The sequence below is a fragment of the Barbus barbus genome, assembly GCF_936440315.1.
Source record: "Barbus barbus genome assembly, chromosome: 40".
In the NCBI taxonomy this organism is placed as follows: domain Eukaryota; kingdom Metazoa; phylum Chordata; class Actinopteri; order Cypriniformes; family Cyprinidae; genus Barbus; species Barbus barbus.
In genome coordinates this window covers 23,925,444-23,944,342 of record NC_136718.1, presented here as the reverse complement: position 1 = coordinate 23,944,342, position 18,899 = coordinate 23,925,444, and the positions used below count along the sequence as shown (strand labels likewise).

General features: G+C 36.6%; 1 protein-coding gene across 1 annotated transcript; it reads left to right on the top strand.

The window, feature by feature from the left end:
• Positions 1-11,061: 11,061 nt before the first annotated feature.
• Positions 11,062-18,001, top strand: LOC306859895 (peptidase inhibitor 16-like). Its single transcript, XM_079401293.1, has 8 exons — positions 11,062-11,114; positions 11,217-11,275; positions 11,401-11,666; positions 13,615-13,763; positions 13,870-13,945; positions 14,035-14,144; positions 15,353-15,444; positions 15,556-18,001. Exons 3-8 carry the CDS (start codon positions 11,511-11,513, stop codon positions 15,795-15,797), a joined length of 825 nt encoding a protein of 274 aa, XP_079257419.1. The 5' UTR covers positions 11,062-11,114; positions 11,217-11,275; positions 11,401-11,510; the 3' UTR covers positions 15,798-18,001.
• The last annotated feature ends 898 nt before the right edge of the window (positions 18,002-18,899 follow it).

Genomic DNA, 18,899 nt, shown 5'->3' with positions numbered 1-18,899 from the left:
AGCTGTCATAGCGAAAATAAAAAGTATCTAATCTTAAAGTGATCGCATGCCAGCTATATTATATTCAGTAGGCTATTTTAAATTTACATTAGAGTAGAAACCATCTCTTCTAAACAAAACTTCCACTGGTGATATACAAACATGAAAAGTAAACGTATAAATCTAAGATTCACCTTAACAAGAGTTGAAAAACAGATAAAGGCCTGTTCACACCATGAACGATATCTGTGTTTTGTGTTCATCTGCGTCTTTGCTCTTTTTACACTATCACTCTTTATAGCCTAACTATTACAATCAGATACAACATGACTGGATGCTTTCAACTTATTCCCTCTTGAACTGTCACCAACTGAACATCTAACATGTATTTAAGGTGCAGCTCGTCATATTAGAGTTTCACTAGTTAGCAGTAAACAGGTTAGCTCACCTGAATGTTCAACAGGAACAGACAAATCGATTCAACCGAGTGAGTCATTTATGGTAGAAGCGCTCAGATTGGTTCAAATTCAAACTCGATTCACAACCAAAAAACAAAACAACAGATCAAATGATTAAACCATGTCACAAAAAATGATTCACTGTTTGGAAGCACGTTCTAATTAGATCGCGTAACGTGAATCATCCTTCAGATCTGAACTTCAAAACGTGATAAATGCTCCAAAGTCTCAATCTGAAATTAAGTTCGCGAATCATTATTCAGATCGGTACTTAGGAGCACAGATCACGAATCATTAGATTTAGAGCGGAGTCGCTGTGAATCATTATTCAGATGATTTTTGATGAAATCCGAGAGCTCTCTGACTCTCCTGTAGACAGCAAAGGTACAGGTCCGGAAATGTAGCAAGGAGTCAAGTCAAGTCACTATTATTTGTATAGAGCTTTTAACAATGCAAATTGTGTCAAAGCAGCTTTACATTGGCTTGATATAAAGCTGGGTGGCTTAACATCAGCTTTACAGTATATACATGGGTAAATAGTGTGTTGAAATAGTGTCAGTCTCCTCTGGCCAGACAAAATCAGCAGTTTAAATCTAGGCTGCAGCATAGTCAGATTGTGCAGAGGACTCATCTGGTTCCTTTGGTCTTGTCCCGATGGCCGTCTAGGAGACAGGGTCTTCACTGGAGATCAGTCTCTGGGGCTCATCTAGTCCTGGTCTCTGCTGATGTTCAGGGCTGTAGAGGTCGTCTCTAGGTACTGATCCACCATTTGATCTGGATACAGACTGGATCGTAAGATCATAAGGACATCGGTAAAATAGTCCATGAGACATCAGTGGTTCAACCGTAATCTTACAAAGCTACGAGAATATTTTTGTGAGCAAAGAAAACAAAAATAATGACTTTATTCAACAATTATTCTCCTTGGCATATTAATTACCATTTGTATAACCACAGTATTACTACAAATAGTGGTCAAATTGTGAAATTGTGGTCAAATGTCCCCACCAGTGTCCAAATAAAACCTAAACCCAGCTGTTAATCATTCTAATTCTATGAGAATAGAGATGTTCACACCACAGCTATAAGGATAACGATTCAGAGGAAATATTGTTGGAATCACTTTTTTTCAGTTGATGAAGTTCAGTTCATTGACAGCCAATCACCTGACTTTAAAGTATTTAAAACGGCAGGAGACAAAACTACGGAGCACGATAAACAGAAATTTACCGTGCGCTCGTTATCGTTCTTGATGTGAACGAGCCTTAACTTGTACAAGCTGTTAAAAGACCAGATGACTTCTACCCTAACACCCTTAACCGTCAGACTCAGGATTCATGTTTTATCATGTTATTGTAGAATAAGATGCGTTTAATTTCATTTCACTGAACAAATTTCTTTGAAGGTATTGGTAGGTCAGATATTTAGCAATTTCCCCTATTAGGAAACAAAAGTAAAACAAAAGTAAAATTAGCTCATGGCTTTTGTTTACTGATGACATTCCACCTGGTCAGTCATTGACTTGGTTATATAGTTATAAAGTTTACAGTATATAATCAATGTAAACACGGGTGTAATCAGAATTCACGTTATACTAGACAGAAATAGTTCTTGGCTGGTTCTTTGTTGAAGTGAAGGTGCTGGAAATAACCATTAAAACAACATTTGTAATGCTTTGACTGTATTGATCATGTTATTTGCCAGTTTCTTAACCCTCACATTGTGTTCTAGTCATTTTGACCTGGAGAGGATTTTCTTTTTCCCAAAAATGTTAGTTAATGTTATCACAGTGGACTAAAACAAACTCTTCTCAAAAGAAGAATCCCAAATTCTTTTTAGAATTTTTGTATGTTTTTTGAATCCTTTCCCACCTTGTTACACCTGTGGTGTTCTCAGTCAAAAATGACCAGCCTACAAAAATTGCTTATAAATTTCTTATAATTTTTTTTTTTTTACCAAATATTGGATTCAATCTTCTTGTCAACTTATTCTTATATCTTTCAATTAGCACAGATTTTGTATTTATGTTTGCAACTGATTGATTGTGGGCCTCGTTGATCTGAGCTTATTCACTTCAATTGTTTTTGAATGACAATTGACAAAATGATCCACAAATAATACTCAAAAATGATGTGCATAAGCTGAGATCAAAGATAAATGTTACAGTAGGTGACCTCACTCTCGTTTTCATCACAGATAAAAAGCAAAGGACAAGATCAGACAATTAAAGGGTGGTTCCCTTTAAATGTCCTTTTGTACTATTGAAAAATACAAAAACTGGAAGCTCATATGGAAAATATTATTAATGACACAATATGTGCTGACGTGACTTAAATAAACTGCCCTGTGGTATAAAAATATGGATATGAATCACAAACCACAAATAAAATCATCTTTAAAAATGTACTGCTGGTGTGTTTGAATTGAGTTTGTCATCAGGAAAGGAAGTAGAGTCCAGTGATTTGTGGTGTCCTGGATCCTTCACACCGTTTTGCTGTGTTTTAATTGAGCACATCTCTTGTCAAACCGGTCCTAACCTGATTAACCCCAACACTCTTCTCTTACAGTTTCAAGGGCAAAGATTAGCCTGAATTAACTTCTCTCAATCCACTCTTAGCAACTGTGGCTTAATCTCACTGCCTGCTAAAACTACAGCTGTGTTTTTAGAGTTTCATCAACACATGAATTTAATATACTCACCTGTAGCTTGTTAATGTCATTCAGCTACAGTCACAAATATCAGAAAGATTTAGATTCATCAGAGAGGGTTTCTAATTAGTCACAGTTAAAGGAGAACCAACTAGATACATTAGGAATGCACCAAGCTTCTTTAAACATCAACCCCTCTTATGACTCAAGCAACTGTCTCCAATGTGTCTTTCAGATCACATATTAATGGGGTTCCTGAATCAACTGCCATTGAGACGGATGGGAAAGATCTTGGATTAAAGGCATCAAGTCTTTTTAGTCCATGAGCCCAACAGGGACATCTAAAGGAGAAGAAAGGAAAGAAAAAGACTGAAGCAGCATGAAGAATATCTCTGTAAATCATTGTTTCAAAAATATTAGATTAGATATTTCCAGTGGAGATCACTGGCTGCAGAGTAGGCAGATGTTTTTCTGTATTAACTTGACTTTTTTCTGTATTATTATTTTACCTAAATCTACCTATTTTTTACCTAAACCTAAAAGTCGCTCATAGTTCTAAAATATGAATCATTTATATTAATTATTATTCAGTTGAGACAATAGACTGCTCTTTAGATTAACAATTATCTTTACAAGATGCTGCTGACACAACTTTTACGTATTTGACACTTAAGTAACACTAATTTGTTTTTAATTTTCATTGCATACGGTAGATAACAAAATGTCTTATGTCTTATATAAAATGTGTCTGAAAGTACACTGATGAAATGATCAACTATAAACAAAAAAAGACTTCTTAATTAGTTTTTTCAGTTATAAATGAATAAATAAACAACAAACAAACAAATAAATGAATAAAAACAAGATACATTTACTCAAGAAGCAATACTTCTGAATATTATGAAATGCATTTTTATAACTTGTGTATACATTTTTAGAAAATAAATCTGCCTAAATACACTTGAATGAATTCAGATGTAATGTCTTAGTGCACTGTTAATTACCAAGTAAATGCACCTTGTTTCAAAATATTTTGGATAATTTTAACTGGAAAATTAGTCAGAAATTCAGTTTCACAGATTTTTGCAGTGCACAAAATGTTCAAATACTTCACATCCTCATTTTTAACAATAGATACTGTTTTGCCATTTAAAATCAAATAAAACAGGAGTGTATTTTACAATAGAATATATATTGGATAATTAAAATGGAAAACATTGGAATATCATTTAAAGCATGAAACAGTCTTTGTACTGTAGGTCACGCCAGTTTTTAATAGACACAACATTTAGGCATATGACATAACTAACCCAAACATTACATCAAAATGTTGTTTGATCAAAACCTTTCACCAATCCTATTCTTCATCAGGACATTCTGTTATTGCTGTGAAGTAAAACTGAACTACAGGCCACTGAAGGGTGGGATATTGAGGGCGGGACGGGCAGCTGCTGAAATCACGGATCCCAGAGAGACGTCCACCGCCCCTCCCAACACATCTGGAACTGCTCTCGGACGTTTCTACACTTACAGCAAAGGCAGGGTCAGCGGCGATGACAAACATTCCCAGATTCACAATAACAATAGCTCTGTAACACAGTTTGAATGTTAATACACTAGAATGTGTTAAATAATGTTAGAGGGACGTTTTTAACAGCAGGCAATGCCCTGTGAAGTCATGAAATGTACATTGTGTATGTGCATGACATCACCTAACATCATTTAAATTCGTTTAAAGATATAGTTATGTAATATGTGATTCATGAGTGAGGGATGCTGGGTAAAATGATCTCCACCCATGAGAATCACTTGCATTGCTCTGACGTGGTTTAGTAAACAAATCACATCTAATTCATGTCTGGGTGATTCTGCTATTAGGGGAACGGTTCTAGTTTGATTTGAAAGAACAAAAAATACTAGAAAAAAATGTTTGTTTGTTTGTACGTTTTTTTTAAATAACACTAGAAAGTACTAGAAAGAATTCACGTTTAAATGATAATTACCTTTTTTTTTCTTTTTTGTTTCTCCTTTTTTTGGACTTTTTAAAAGTAGGCTAACATATTAACGATTTTAAAATAAAGGTAAAATAAAATAATAAAAATGTCACCTTCTGAAAGTGAATATAACAAGGTGAATATAATTGTAAATATACACTCACCTAAAGGATTATTAGGAACACCATACTAATACTGTGTTTGACCCCCTTTCGCCTTCAGAACTGCTTTAATTCTACGTGGCATTGATTCAACAAGGTGCTAAAAGCATTCTTTAGAAATGTTGGCCCATATTGATAGGATAGCATCTTGCAGTTGATGGAGATTTGTGGGATGCACATCCAGGGCACGAAGCTCCCGTTTCACCACATCCCAAAGATGCTCTATTGGGTTGAGATCTGGTGACTGTGGGGGCCATTTTAGTACAGTGAACTCATTGTCATGTTCAAGAAACCAATTTGAAATGATTCAAGCTTTGTGACATGGTGCATTATCCTGCTGGAAGTAGCCATCAGAGGATGGGTACATGGTGGTCATAAAGGGATGGACATGGTCAGAAACAATGCTCAGGTAGGCCGTGGCATTTAAACGATGCCCAATTGGCACTAAGGGGCCTAAAGTGTGCCAAGAAAACATCCCCCACACCATTACACCCCCACCACCAGCCTGCACAGTGGTAACAAGGCATGATGGATCCATGTTCTCATTCTGTTTACGCCAAATTCTGACTCTACCATCTGAATGTCTCAACAGAAATCGAGACTCATCAGACCAGGCAACATTATTCCAGTCTTCAACCATCCAATTTTGGTGAGCTCGTGCAAATTGTAGCCTCTTTTTCCTATTTGTAGTGGAGATGAGTGGTACCCGGTGGGGTCTTCTGCTGTTGTAGCCCATCCGCTTCAAGGTTGTGCGTGTTGTGGCTTCACAAATGCTTTGCTGCATACCTCGGTTGTAACGAGTGGTTATTTCAGTCAAAGTTGCTCTTCTATCAGCTTGAATCAGTCGGCCCATTCTCCTCTGACCTCTAGCATCAACAAGGCATTTTCGCCCACAGGACTGCCGCATACTGGATGTTTTTCCCTTTTCACACCATTCTTTGTAAACCCTAGAAATGGTTGTGCGTGAAAATCCCAGTAACTGAGCAGATTGTGAAATACTCAGACCGGCCCGTCTGGCACCAACAACCATGCCACGCTCAAAATTGCTTAAATCAGCTTTCTTTCCCATTCTGACATTCAGTTTGGAGTTCAGGAGATTGTCTTGACCAGGACCACACCCCTAAATGCATTGAAGCAACTGCCATGTGATTGGTTGATTAGATAATTGCATTAATGAGAAATTGAACAGGTGTTCCTAATAATCCTTTAGGTGAGTGTATTATACATATGAAAAATATAATTTTATATCATATTCCAATTTAACTGGAACATTTAAAATATAAATTAAAATGAAATTGCTTTTCATAATTTGATTAGATAAAAAAAAGTTCAGTTCATTTTATGTATGTAAACATTCTGTATCTTTATTTAAATAAAACCAGTGATATCTGTATCATATAAATAAATAAACGGCATATATTTATCAATATGTATATTATTTATTAGTATTTTATCTATATGCATGCACACGTATATGAAAATACTGTTTTTATTATTTTATAATAAAATAATATAAAATATATAGAGAGAGATTAAAATAATATAAAATGTATGTATAACATGCAACTTATAATTGTTGATCAAATTACTATTCTAATTATATTTCTCATTTTTATATTTCCAATTATTTTAAATTATTAATAATTATTTTTGTAATTATATATAATATTATACCCAAAATTAATTCACCTTTTTCTTTTTGCATGCAACTGATACATGATTTTCTACTCCTTTGGACATTAAATGCATTAAACCATTCCACACATGATCTCAGGGTCTCTCGAGATCCACTTGAGACTGGAAAAGCTTGAATGGATGAGCATGGAAGAGTGATATACATCTGGGAAAAACAGAAGCAGAGTTTCAGTTCTGGTTTGGACGAGTTTGGCTCAGATGAACTGTTTGATTTCTCATCTCTATGCATCTCTGTCCATTAAAAAAATCACCCACCATTGCATATGTCATAATATGATATATACTGTATATATATATCATGTGTTGTTGTCACAGATTGGCAGAGCGTATATTTAACAGATTTTTAACCAAATCACAGCAGTTGTTTTATTCTCAAGTAACCCATCATTTGGAGATTTTCAATAACATTATAGAGTTGAATGACAAGTGAAATTATTTGTAAAACACAAAACAGGATCAGAACCCAAACAGATAAAAACAGGGGGATTTTGGTGCATTTTTGAACAGTGCTGGAACACGTCATTGGCTGGGAGCCACACACATGTGCAGTGTTATGGTGTTTGGAGTCTGGAGTTGCTATGCCTGTACATCTGGCTGCTGGAAATCACAATCTGAACAGCGAAAGTGTCCACGCCTTGAGCAATGCCCTAGAGCAGAGAGAAATAAACCAGTTCAACATCACTTCAAAACCAGTAAAACAAACTTTATAGAACAACTCACGTGAATGGATCACTAGAGAGCCACACACAAGTGAATTACTACCGAAACTGATAAAAGAAGGATTTTATTTAGTTTAGACACAATCTGTCAGCTCATTCACACAAGACACATTATATAATCATACAGGAGACTGACAGGTATGTGAAAATGAGTTCCCTGACATGTAGACATGTCACTCAAAACAATAAAAGACGCACATCTATGAGTCATTAGCCGGGTTTCCCTCCAAAGTTGTGAATTTAACTTGTGTGCAAGAATATTGCATAAACCATTTGCGAACAAGCACCGGTTTCATCCGACGAGTGAAAGAGACACAAAATCATCACTTCCTGATAAACTGGCACTAAATATTACTAAGAAAAGTGAGAGATGCCACTGAACATAATTTTCATATATAATAAATGACTTGTGCCACAGAGCGAGCAGATGAATCAATGAATGCAGTCATTGCTTTCAGAGGTGGATGCCTGCTGTTTGGGAACACAGTCGTGTAAGACAGTTCTGGGAGCCAATAATACTTTGACAACAGACTTTACTCCGGCATTTCAGAATGACCAAATCATTTCAGATGCTGTGCAACAAGATTGGTCTGCTGGTTAGTCAGGTTATGCTGCATGACTTTTTTGATGTGCATGGAGGAATTTATTAGGCAAATTCCTTTCCATGTCCCATTATTCACATTAATACTTTTTGGTCACAAGAAAAAAACAACAACCTCAAGTGAGCAATTTTTTTTTTTTTTTGCGAATTAAGGGATATTCTTTTCAACATTTGGCATTTCTATCACTTGTTTCTGATGCGATACTTCAAAATGCGCATAAAAACAGAAGGATGGAAACATAGCTTGTGAGAAAACCCCATAATCGTAAGAATATTATCACAAAAGCTTCTCTTAACAAGTTTTGTTGTTGACAGTAGTGACCATATAGTAACTCCCTTGCAACCACCAGTTAGAATATTCTAGAAACCACCCAACAATCCCGTAGCAATCACTTAGAACAACCTACAAAGAGCACCTTAGCAACAATCCACGACACCCTAGTAACAACCTAGCAACCATTTAGAACATCCTAGCAACAGATTAGCAATGGCCTAAGAACTATCCAGAACAACCTAAAAATCACATAACAACACTCCAGCAACCAATTAAAACACCCAGCAACAGCTTAGTAACAGCCTAAGAATCATCCAGAACATCGTAGCACCCGCCTACTGAAGGTACCACCTAGTGACCACATAGCAACTTACTGGCAACCACCCAGAATACTCTAGAAACTACCCAACAATCTTGTAGCAATCACTTTGAACACCCTAGCAACAACACAGCAACAGCATAGCAACCAACCACAGAGCAACTACCTGGAAACCTGACATCACCATAGCGACACCCCCAACATCCTAGAAATGCCCTAGCAACACTCCAGCATCCAGCAGAAGATCTCATAAACCACATAGTAATCCCCCAGAATACCTTAGCAACCAAACAGCAACACCCTGGCAACTCCTAGAGCACCCTAGCAACATGCTACTGTAGCAAAACCCCAGAAACAACCCATAACACAGTAACAGCTCCCTATCAATCATCCAGTACACCCTAGCAACCACATAGCATTCACACGCAACACCATAGCAACAGCTTACTGTAGCAGCACCCCAGCAACCACCCAGAATACAGTAACATCCCCCTAGCAATCATCCAGATCACCCCAGCAACCACATAGCAACTCCCTAGCAACCACCCACAAAACACAAGCAACACCCCAGCAACCACCCAGAACACAATAACAGCCTCCTAGCAATCATCCAGTACACCATAGCAATCATCCACAACACCCTAGCAACAACTTTCTGTAGCAACACCCCAGCAACCATCCAGAACACAGTAACAGCCCCCTAGAAATCTACCAATACACCCTAGCAACCACATAGCAACTCCATAGCAACCACCCACAACATCCTAGCAACCAGTTACTGTAGCAATACCCCATGACCCAGAACACAGTAACAGCCCCCTAGCCATCATCCAGAACGCCCTAAAACCACACAGCAAGCCCCTAGCAATCACCCACAACACTCTAGCAACAACACAGCAACACTATAGCAACAACTCAGAACATGTCAGAAATCATATAACTACCTCCCAGAACACCATATATACCAACCAACCACAGAGCAATTACCTGGAAACCACCAAGAACACCATAGCAACACCCCAACATCCTAGAAACGCCCAAGCAACACTCCAGTAACCAGCAGAAGACCTCATAAGCCATCTAGTAATCCCCCAGAAAACATGGCAACTCACTGGCAACCACCCATATCAACCTAGCAACAACCTACTGTAGCAACTCCACAGCAACCACCCAGAACACAGTAACAGCCCCCTAGCAATCATCCAGTACACACTAGCAACCACATAGCAACTCCCTAGCAACCACCCATAACACCAGCTTAATGTAGCAACACCCCAACAACCACCCAGAATACAGTAACAGCCCCCTAGCAATCATCCAGTACACACTAGCAACCACATAGCAACTCCCTAGCAACCACCCATAACACCAGCTTAATGTAGCAACACCCCAACAACCATCCAGAATACAGTAACAGCCCCTAGCAATCATCCAGAACAGCCTAGCAACCACATAGCAACTCCCTAGCAACCACCCACAACACCAAAGCAACACCCCAACAACCACCCAGAACACAGTGACAGGTCTCCTAGCAATCATCCAGTCCACCCTAGCAACCATCCACAACTCTCTAGCAACAACTTACTGTAGCAACACCCCAGCAAACATCCAGAACACAGTAACAACTCCTAGCATTCATCCAATACACCCTAGAAACCACATAGCAACTCCATAGCAACCACCCACAACATCCTAGCATTGACCTACTGTAGCAATACCCCAGCAACCACCCAGAACACAGTAACAGCCCCCTAGCAATTATCCAGAACACCCTGGCAACCACACAGAAACTCCCTAGCAACTATCCAGAACACCATGGCACCTTAGCAACCTTAGCAACACCCAAGAAATCATGTAGGAATCCACTAGCAACCACCCACAGGACTCTAGTACTGACGATTTCTGTACAAGAAAAAAACATCACTCTCATTCTAATCTAAAAAAAATTCCTTCATATTTTCTTCAGAAAAAGCTTGGAATATTGTGACTTGAGATGTAGAGCAACCAAAGCAGCTATTAATTTTTTATAATTTTCTATAACTCAGACCTTATCCTTCCAATCAAATAATCCTCTAAGCCAGAAAGGCAGCAAAGAATTCCACTGGCGTCACTTACAGTAAACCATAGCTGGACTTGTGTAACCGGCAGCAGGGAGGGACCCTCTGTAGTGTGCATGGGCTGAATATAAGGGTGAATCCCAGCCGGAGACACCAGAGCCTGGCACAGAGGAAATGAGACCAGGATCTGCATGGATAATACAAACAGGTCAAATAAAATCCCTGTTATCTCAGGCATTCCTCAAGCAGAACTGGTATGACACGGCGAATTACTAAAACACAATATTATATGAAATCTTTGGCGTTTTAGAGATCCTTGTTTGACTTGTCAGATGGCCAGCAATGAGTTATGCAAAGATTTCTGGTAAGGTAAGGAAAACGAGTAAGTTTATGTGTGTGTGAGATGTGTAATACGACCATGGGCGGCTTTAAATACAGGGGCGAGAGGGTGGGAGTGCAGAGTGAGTCCTGTACAAACTTTCTCTCTCTCTCAGAGAAAGACACTGAAGACGTTAAGGACAGCGAGTGACAGACCTAAGAGCAGTCAAGAGGTTTCATCCGACCGCCGACAGCTTGTTTAGGCTCCTCAGGGAGGAGAGGCAGCATGCATTGGAACGTGGCCCTCCGGAGCGCTGGGCTCTGGGTCATTCTGAGTTTAGCTGCCGGTCAGCTGACAGAGCAGGAGAAATCAACTATCATTGATTTGCACAATGAGCTTCGCTCTAAGGTTCAGCCCAGCGCAGCCTTCATGCAGAACGTGGTAAGAGATGCACCTGACTGGAGAAACACAACACATTTGGCTTTAGATTTTTGGTGTAATCTAGACTGGTACACGAGCTACTGAATAAGACGTCTTAGTTAAATGAAAAAAGTATATGCAAAAATGCAAATGTTGTCATATTTAAGGGCACTCATGTCACTCCAAGCAGGTAAGAATTTCTTTCTTCTGTGGAACTTAAAATGAAATGAATCTTGCTGAATCTTTGAGTTTTTTTGCATCTGTTTTGGAGTTTGACAATATTTGAATATATTTTAAAATGTAATTTATTCCTGTTATCAAAGCTGAATTTTCAGAATAATTACTCCAATCTTCAGTGTCACATGATCCTTCAGAAATCATTCTAATATGCTGATTTGCTGCTCAAGAAACATTTATGATTATTATCAATGCTGAAAACAGTTGTGCTGCTTCACATTTTTGTGGAAACTGTGATACTTTTTTAGGATTCTTTGGTAAATAGAAAGTTCAAGTGAACAGAAATCTTTTGTAACATTATGTCTTTACTGACGCTTTTGATCAATTTAATGCATCCTTGCTGAATAAATGCATTAGTTTATTAAAAAAAAAAACCTCCAAACTTTTGAATGTTACATGATATATAGAAAACATCTTTCCCATCCACATGTGTGTGAAGTCTGTGTCTGATCTCTCATCTCGTGGGGACTGTTAATGTTTTTATCACTGGTTTTGGACTTGAGCTCAGTGTTTGTGTTGCATGTGAGTTACGAGGTCAGAGCATCTCATCATCCTGCCATCAATCACTGGAATTACATCTTTCACTGTCTCATTACCGCTGTAAACAATAATTATCACATTAATATCCATGGTAATTGAGTCATCATGCATATTCATGGCGCAATCCCTTTTGAAACACAAGGGAATCAAAGTAATACTGCAATCATGATTATAGTTTATCAAATGAAAAATTCTCGCTCATTATCTAGTCTCCTTTAAAGGGACAGTTCACTCAAAAATGAAAATTGTGGCATCATCTACTCACCCTCAAGTTGTTTCCAACCTTCTTTCTTCTGCTGAACACAAAAGAAGATGTTTTGAAGAATGTTGCCAAACAGTTGCTGGTAGCCATTGACTTTCATAGTATGGAAAAAAAAAAATACTATGGAAGTCAATGGGGAGCAGACACTATTTAGTTATCAACATTCTTCAAAATATCTTTTTTTGTGTGTTCAGCAGAAGAAAGAAATTCATACAGGTTTGGAACAATTTGAGGGTGAGTAAATGCTGACAGAGTTATCATTTTTGGGTGAACAGTCTCCTTAAACATTGCTGTGTGACTCCTCTTTACCACGTGAATGCAAGAGTCACAGCAGCACAAAGCTGGTATTATAGTTCATGAGACCGTTCTTTATCTGATAAAGAGGGAGTTTTCGAACAGAATTCATGAAGTGGCTTTATTTTGACTGGATGGAGTGTGTGGGTGTGTGGATGCAAGGATACTGTTGCGCAACGTGCATGTGTGTGAGACATGCTGAGGAATGTGAACGTTATATGAAACCGCAGGAACGTTGTGCTGAGTGTGAGTGTCTTAATAAAGCCCCATGTGGTTATCCGGTCTTACGGCCTCGTGTTTGTATTGTGGGGGAAATTCAGAGCACACCTATGGGAAGATTTAAAGGGGAATAGCCTCTGGTCCTCTTGTGAAACATGTTTTATTCACTTGCATTTACACAACAGTGGGGTGGAATACACAGACAACATGTCTGGGTCATATTTCACTGCAAAAAAAAGGTCTTGCATGAAGAAAAAGCTTGCTTATTTGTGTTTTATTTATTTATTTATTTATTCCAGCTTAAATTAAAGGCAGTACAACAAACTAAACTATTAAAATTAAGTCTAATTTAAAAAAGTTTAATTTAAAGTTAAACCTTAAAGTCAAATATCAACAATCCTGTTTGTGTGGTTTGAGGTGTGGGACGAGACACTGCGTCTGGTGGCAGAAGATTATGCTGCAAAATGCATCTGGGATCACAACCCTCTACTTGAGGAGCTCGGTATGGGAGAAAACCTATTTGTAGGCACTGGACCATTTAATGCAGCCAAAGCAATGCTGGACTGGTATGACAAATACCTTCACTAAAACATAAATGAGAAATAAAAAATCTGTCATATGCAGAAATATTGTCTATAAACAGATGTACAACTCATTTCTTTGCACACACAGGTTTGGAGAGCATGTGGATTATGACTTTGAAACCAATAACTGTACTGAAGACAAAATGTGTGGCCATTACACTCAGGTGAACATTGTTTCTATTCGGTGTGTGTTTGACTGGTTTCACAGCATGAATACGCAGATGTGATAATGTGTTTCTCTGTTGTTGTACAGATGGTCTGGGCAGACAGCAACAGAATTGGCTGTGCTACTCATTTCTGTGACACTCTGGAGCGTCTGGATTTTGAGAAGACCACTCTTTTCGTCTGTAATTACTACCCTTCGTAAGTGCATTTGAAAAACCCGCAGTGAACATTGCCTCAGTGTTCTAGAATGTGTTCTAAAACACTCTATAACACAACCGGGACAGATATACAGAATTTATTGTGTTGTAAAATGTAACTTAGTATCATATGGGCTCATATACAAATACTGTAAATCTAATCAGCTAATAATCAAATACACCTCTAAAACTAACTGCTTGTTGTCAAACTTTTTTAGTTACAGAAACTATAGGAGTGACAATATATTTAAATAATTGAATAAAAATAATAGTTCTGGGCAATGATTAATCGCATCCAAAATAAAAGTTTTAGTTTATATAATATATGTGTGTACTGTGTAAATGTATTATGTATATATAAAGACACACACGTACAGTATATATTTTGAAAATATTTACATGTATTAACATGCATATATTTATATTTATATTCATATTGTATATATATTTAATGTATAAACATAACATACGTTTCTTAAATATATACATGCATGTGTGTGTGTGTGTGTATTTATATATACATAATAAATATACGCAGTACACACACACATATATTATGTAAACAAAAACTTTTATTTTGGATGCAATTAATTGCAATTAATCGTTGCCCAGCACTAAAAAATTAATTACATTAAAAATAAATATGAAGTAATAATAATAATTATTTTAAAATGATATTAAAACCAAATTAATTATTCAAAATACATTTAATAATAAAAATAAATATGAACTCACATTAAAATGATTAAAAATCATATTAAAAATCTAAATAATTACATTTTATTTCGGAAGATTCGAGAACTGAATGTTCTTCAGGGTTCAGGGATGAATTTACATGTTTTTTTCTGCTTGTTTGTCGTTATGTGATGTGCTTATGTGAGACTTTTACAAATATTTTAACTCACAAATGACAATGTCTCAGCAAAATAAAATTAAATAATTTTAATTATAATTATAATTTTATAATAGAAATGTCCATGTTTTTCCATAACATTTCTAGGTCTAGAAATCTCACTTTTAAAAATTGTTAATTATATCCAGGATTTCTAAGTGAGAACCCTGGTGTCTAAATAAAAATGAACTGAAGTCAGTTTTCATCTTGATTTTGAACTATTTAAGCATATTTAATATCTTATTTTGTCTTATATTTAAGCCATCTTGCAGCCTGTTAATTGAGAAATACTGATTATTATTTTTCCTTCATTACAGAGGAAATTTTGAGGGACAAAAGCCATACAAGTCTGGAAAGCCATGCTCAAAGTGTCCAGATAATCTATCATTTTGTGACAACAACATGTGCGGTAATGTGAAGACTTTATCAACTGAGATCCAACATGAGATAAAATTAAAAACTAAACTATGACAATTTTTATTGTACGTCCTTCTCTGAAAACTCTCTCTTTTCCACACAGTGGCTGGGAATCCCTTTAATTCATCTGAGAAGCCCGAGTCAAACGACACCGAAGCTCCGAAGGTCTTACCTGGGCGTCCACAAATGACGACAGAGCCCGTCGCAGCTCCTGAAGAGCCAACTCAATCGCACGTTAAAATTGAGAGAGGCATGGAAAGTGAACTGAGCCATGGATCCAAGATGGAAAGCATCTCTGCTTCTCTGGTGATGCTGGTCTGGCTGCTGGCGGCTCTTGTTATGTGAAGGTTTGAAGTGGATGAGAACCTGATGAGAGGCACAAAACAACATTAAGGAAACGTTCAACTAAAAATGAAAATGTATTCCCCTTAAGTCCATCCAAAATGTAGATGAGTTTGTTTCTTCAACAGATTTAGGAGAAATTTAGCATTGCATCACTTACTCACCAGTGGATCCACTGCAGTGAATGGGTGCCGTCAGAATGAGAGTCCAAACAGCTGATAAAAACATCACAATAAACCACACCACTCCAGTCCATTAATTAACATCTTGTGAAGCCAAAAGCTGTGTGTTTGTAAGAAACAAATCCAACACATTTTAACTTCCAAGCAGTCCATAATCCATAATAATGCTTTCTCCAGTCTTCTTGTCTGAATTGGGAGAGAACTGTGCACATGCAGCTCAAGCACCGTCCACAAGCCAAAACGGTCTAAAACAGTCCTAAACAAATATGTGTGTGGATTTTGACAGGGGATGAACGTTTTCACTGGAGGAAAGGTTATTATGGACTTGCATTTTGGCCAAAAGCGACGCTTCAAATTAAATACATTTTAATTGATGGATTTGTTTCTTACAACCACACAGCTTTTAACTTCGCAAAAAAAGACAAAAACAATTCACTACCAGCATGTGTCGGGCTTTTTGACACTTTCAGAAGCGTTTTTCCTTGAGCCCTAATTTCTGACACTTTGACGTCTACACGGGTCTCAGAGAGGCTTAACAGATAAATGAACAGGTTTTTGTGGATTAAGCCAAATATTTTTTTTTCGCAAACATCATCTTGACATTGGTAGGATCTGTGCATGTCTTATAGTGACATACAACCGAGTCTGCGATGTGTCTTTTATAAAACTTCTGACTCATGACCAAAGACTTGAATTAAGACTACGATGACATTATTATCCACTATAAAACATGGGAGAAAACACAAATAAATAAATAAACCTACATTTAGGATTTTATGCATTTGAATTAGATATAATAAAAAAATGGGCTGTATTTAATTTGCATTTGGATTAGTTTTAACACAAACAAACTACAGATTTAGCATAAATGAACAAACTTAATGTGATGCATATTTGTCATATTCTGTTTTAAATACACAATAACCAGGTTTATATATCTATCATCAATAAATCCAATTATTAAATCCTAATTATTCCATACTAGAACCATGTTCATACCTTTTAACTGTATAAATGTAATTGTTTTCGCAAAATAAACAGATCATTTTAAGCAATTTTAAATAAATGTGTTTTGAAAATATAATTATTTCAATGAAAAAAATAGATGCAAATATTTAATTAAAAAACCATGCCATAATTCTGAAGTGTGAAAATCTTACCTTTTTGTTATGCATTTCATTTATTTATGACTGACAAATATACGTCACATTAACAAGTTAAAACTGAAGCAAAACATGAAATGGTTTTCTTTGAATTAAACCTCATTCTTGCAGCTTTATAGGCCTCTATAATGAAATAAAACCTTTTTCAGAAGTTTTAAGACAATCTCATGCAAGTAGCCAGTTTTTGATCATCTATTCATCTCAGTGTCTTCTGAGGTTTACAGTAAGGATGATTATTTCACTGCAGATTATTTTCATGATTTGATTTTGTGGAGCGTTTGATGCAGCAGGCATAAAGCTTTTGCATGACAATCATGCTTTTTATAGATTTACAGTATAGCATTTGTTGTAGTTAACAATTTAAGAAAAAGACATATTGTAGCCTACACGCTCAGTAAAGTTCATAAACATTACGTATTTGTATGTACATCTTTTTATATTCAGGCTAAATGTCATTTATATTGTGTTAAAGTACAAACTCTTCATATAAATGTGATGGCAAAAACTGGGATGGAAACACCTGAATGAACTGGAATGTTGTTTGTTTTACTGGATTATGTTTTATGTATTAGAAAATTTTTTAAATTACCTATGTTGGTCATTTTCATAAATATAGGCTATGGTTAATGTCTACTATTGTACTTATTTTTGCTGTGAGAACTTCTATGCACACTTGTTTGCAGTTGTGATGGAAGATATAGTTATTGATCATCTGCATCAATAATAAATCACAGATTATAAAGTCACAACAGACATCACTAGATGGCAGTGTAACTCAATAAAACTGTTGACATCGCACTGCTTTTATTTGAATCAATGTAAGTGACTGTTTTGTATGACCAATAAAACCAGATAAAATGGGAGTTTGGCTTTTGTGTCTAGCTTTGAAGTCCTATTCAGCTTACGTACATAAACACATTTAAAAAGTGATGAAAACAGACCAAAATAGCATTTTATTCTAGACTGTGTATCATTGGCTTCCGTTAAAATGTTAACAAGCCTCTTTTATTACTGGCAGGCATCTTGGTTTGACTAAAAACAAACATAGGTTCACACACACACACACACACACACACACACACAGCCAACCAGGGTTGTTATAGCTACCTAAAACTGAAACTGAAATTAAAACCATTAAAAAATAAATAAAATAAAATAATTACTGAATTATAATAAATGTAAATAAAATAAAATACTAAATAAAAACTTTTTATTTCAGCCAATTGCCAAGGCAACATATCATTCAAAATAACTAAAACTAAACCTGAAATAAAAATAAAAGCTTAATATACAATAACTATAAAAATGTACATAAAAACTACTAAAATTACAAAAACACTACTCTCTTAATGATACTAATGCTGCAGCCCAACACTAACAAATAAATAAAAACAAAAATGCAAATTTGAAGATGCTGTAATGATGTGCTCAAATCAAGGGCCTCAAAAATGATTAATTTCTATTCATTCAGCGTAACAGGATTAAAACACTCCAGCACTAGAATCTCCTCATAATATCAACACTGTTCAGCAGGACTGATTAACATTTACATAAAGCACAAAGCAAATGTCAACATCTCACAGTTCATCTGTGCAGTGGGATCAGATCCATCAGATGGGATATTCACTCACCAAAGCAAACAGCTCTTGAACTTTCTGCTCGTCGTGTGTCGTGTTAATCTGTCCCGAGAGTGACGTTCACTCGGCTGAATCGGAGCACCTCGGCTTTGTGACGCAGGACATAACAAACAACCTTAATTG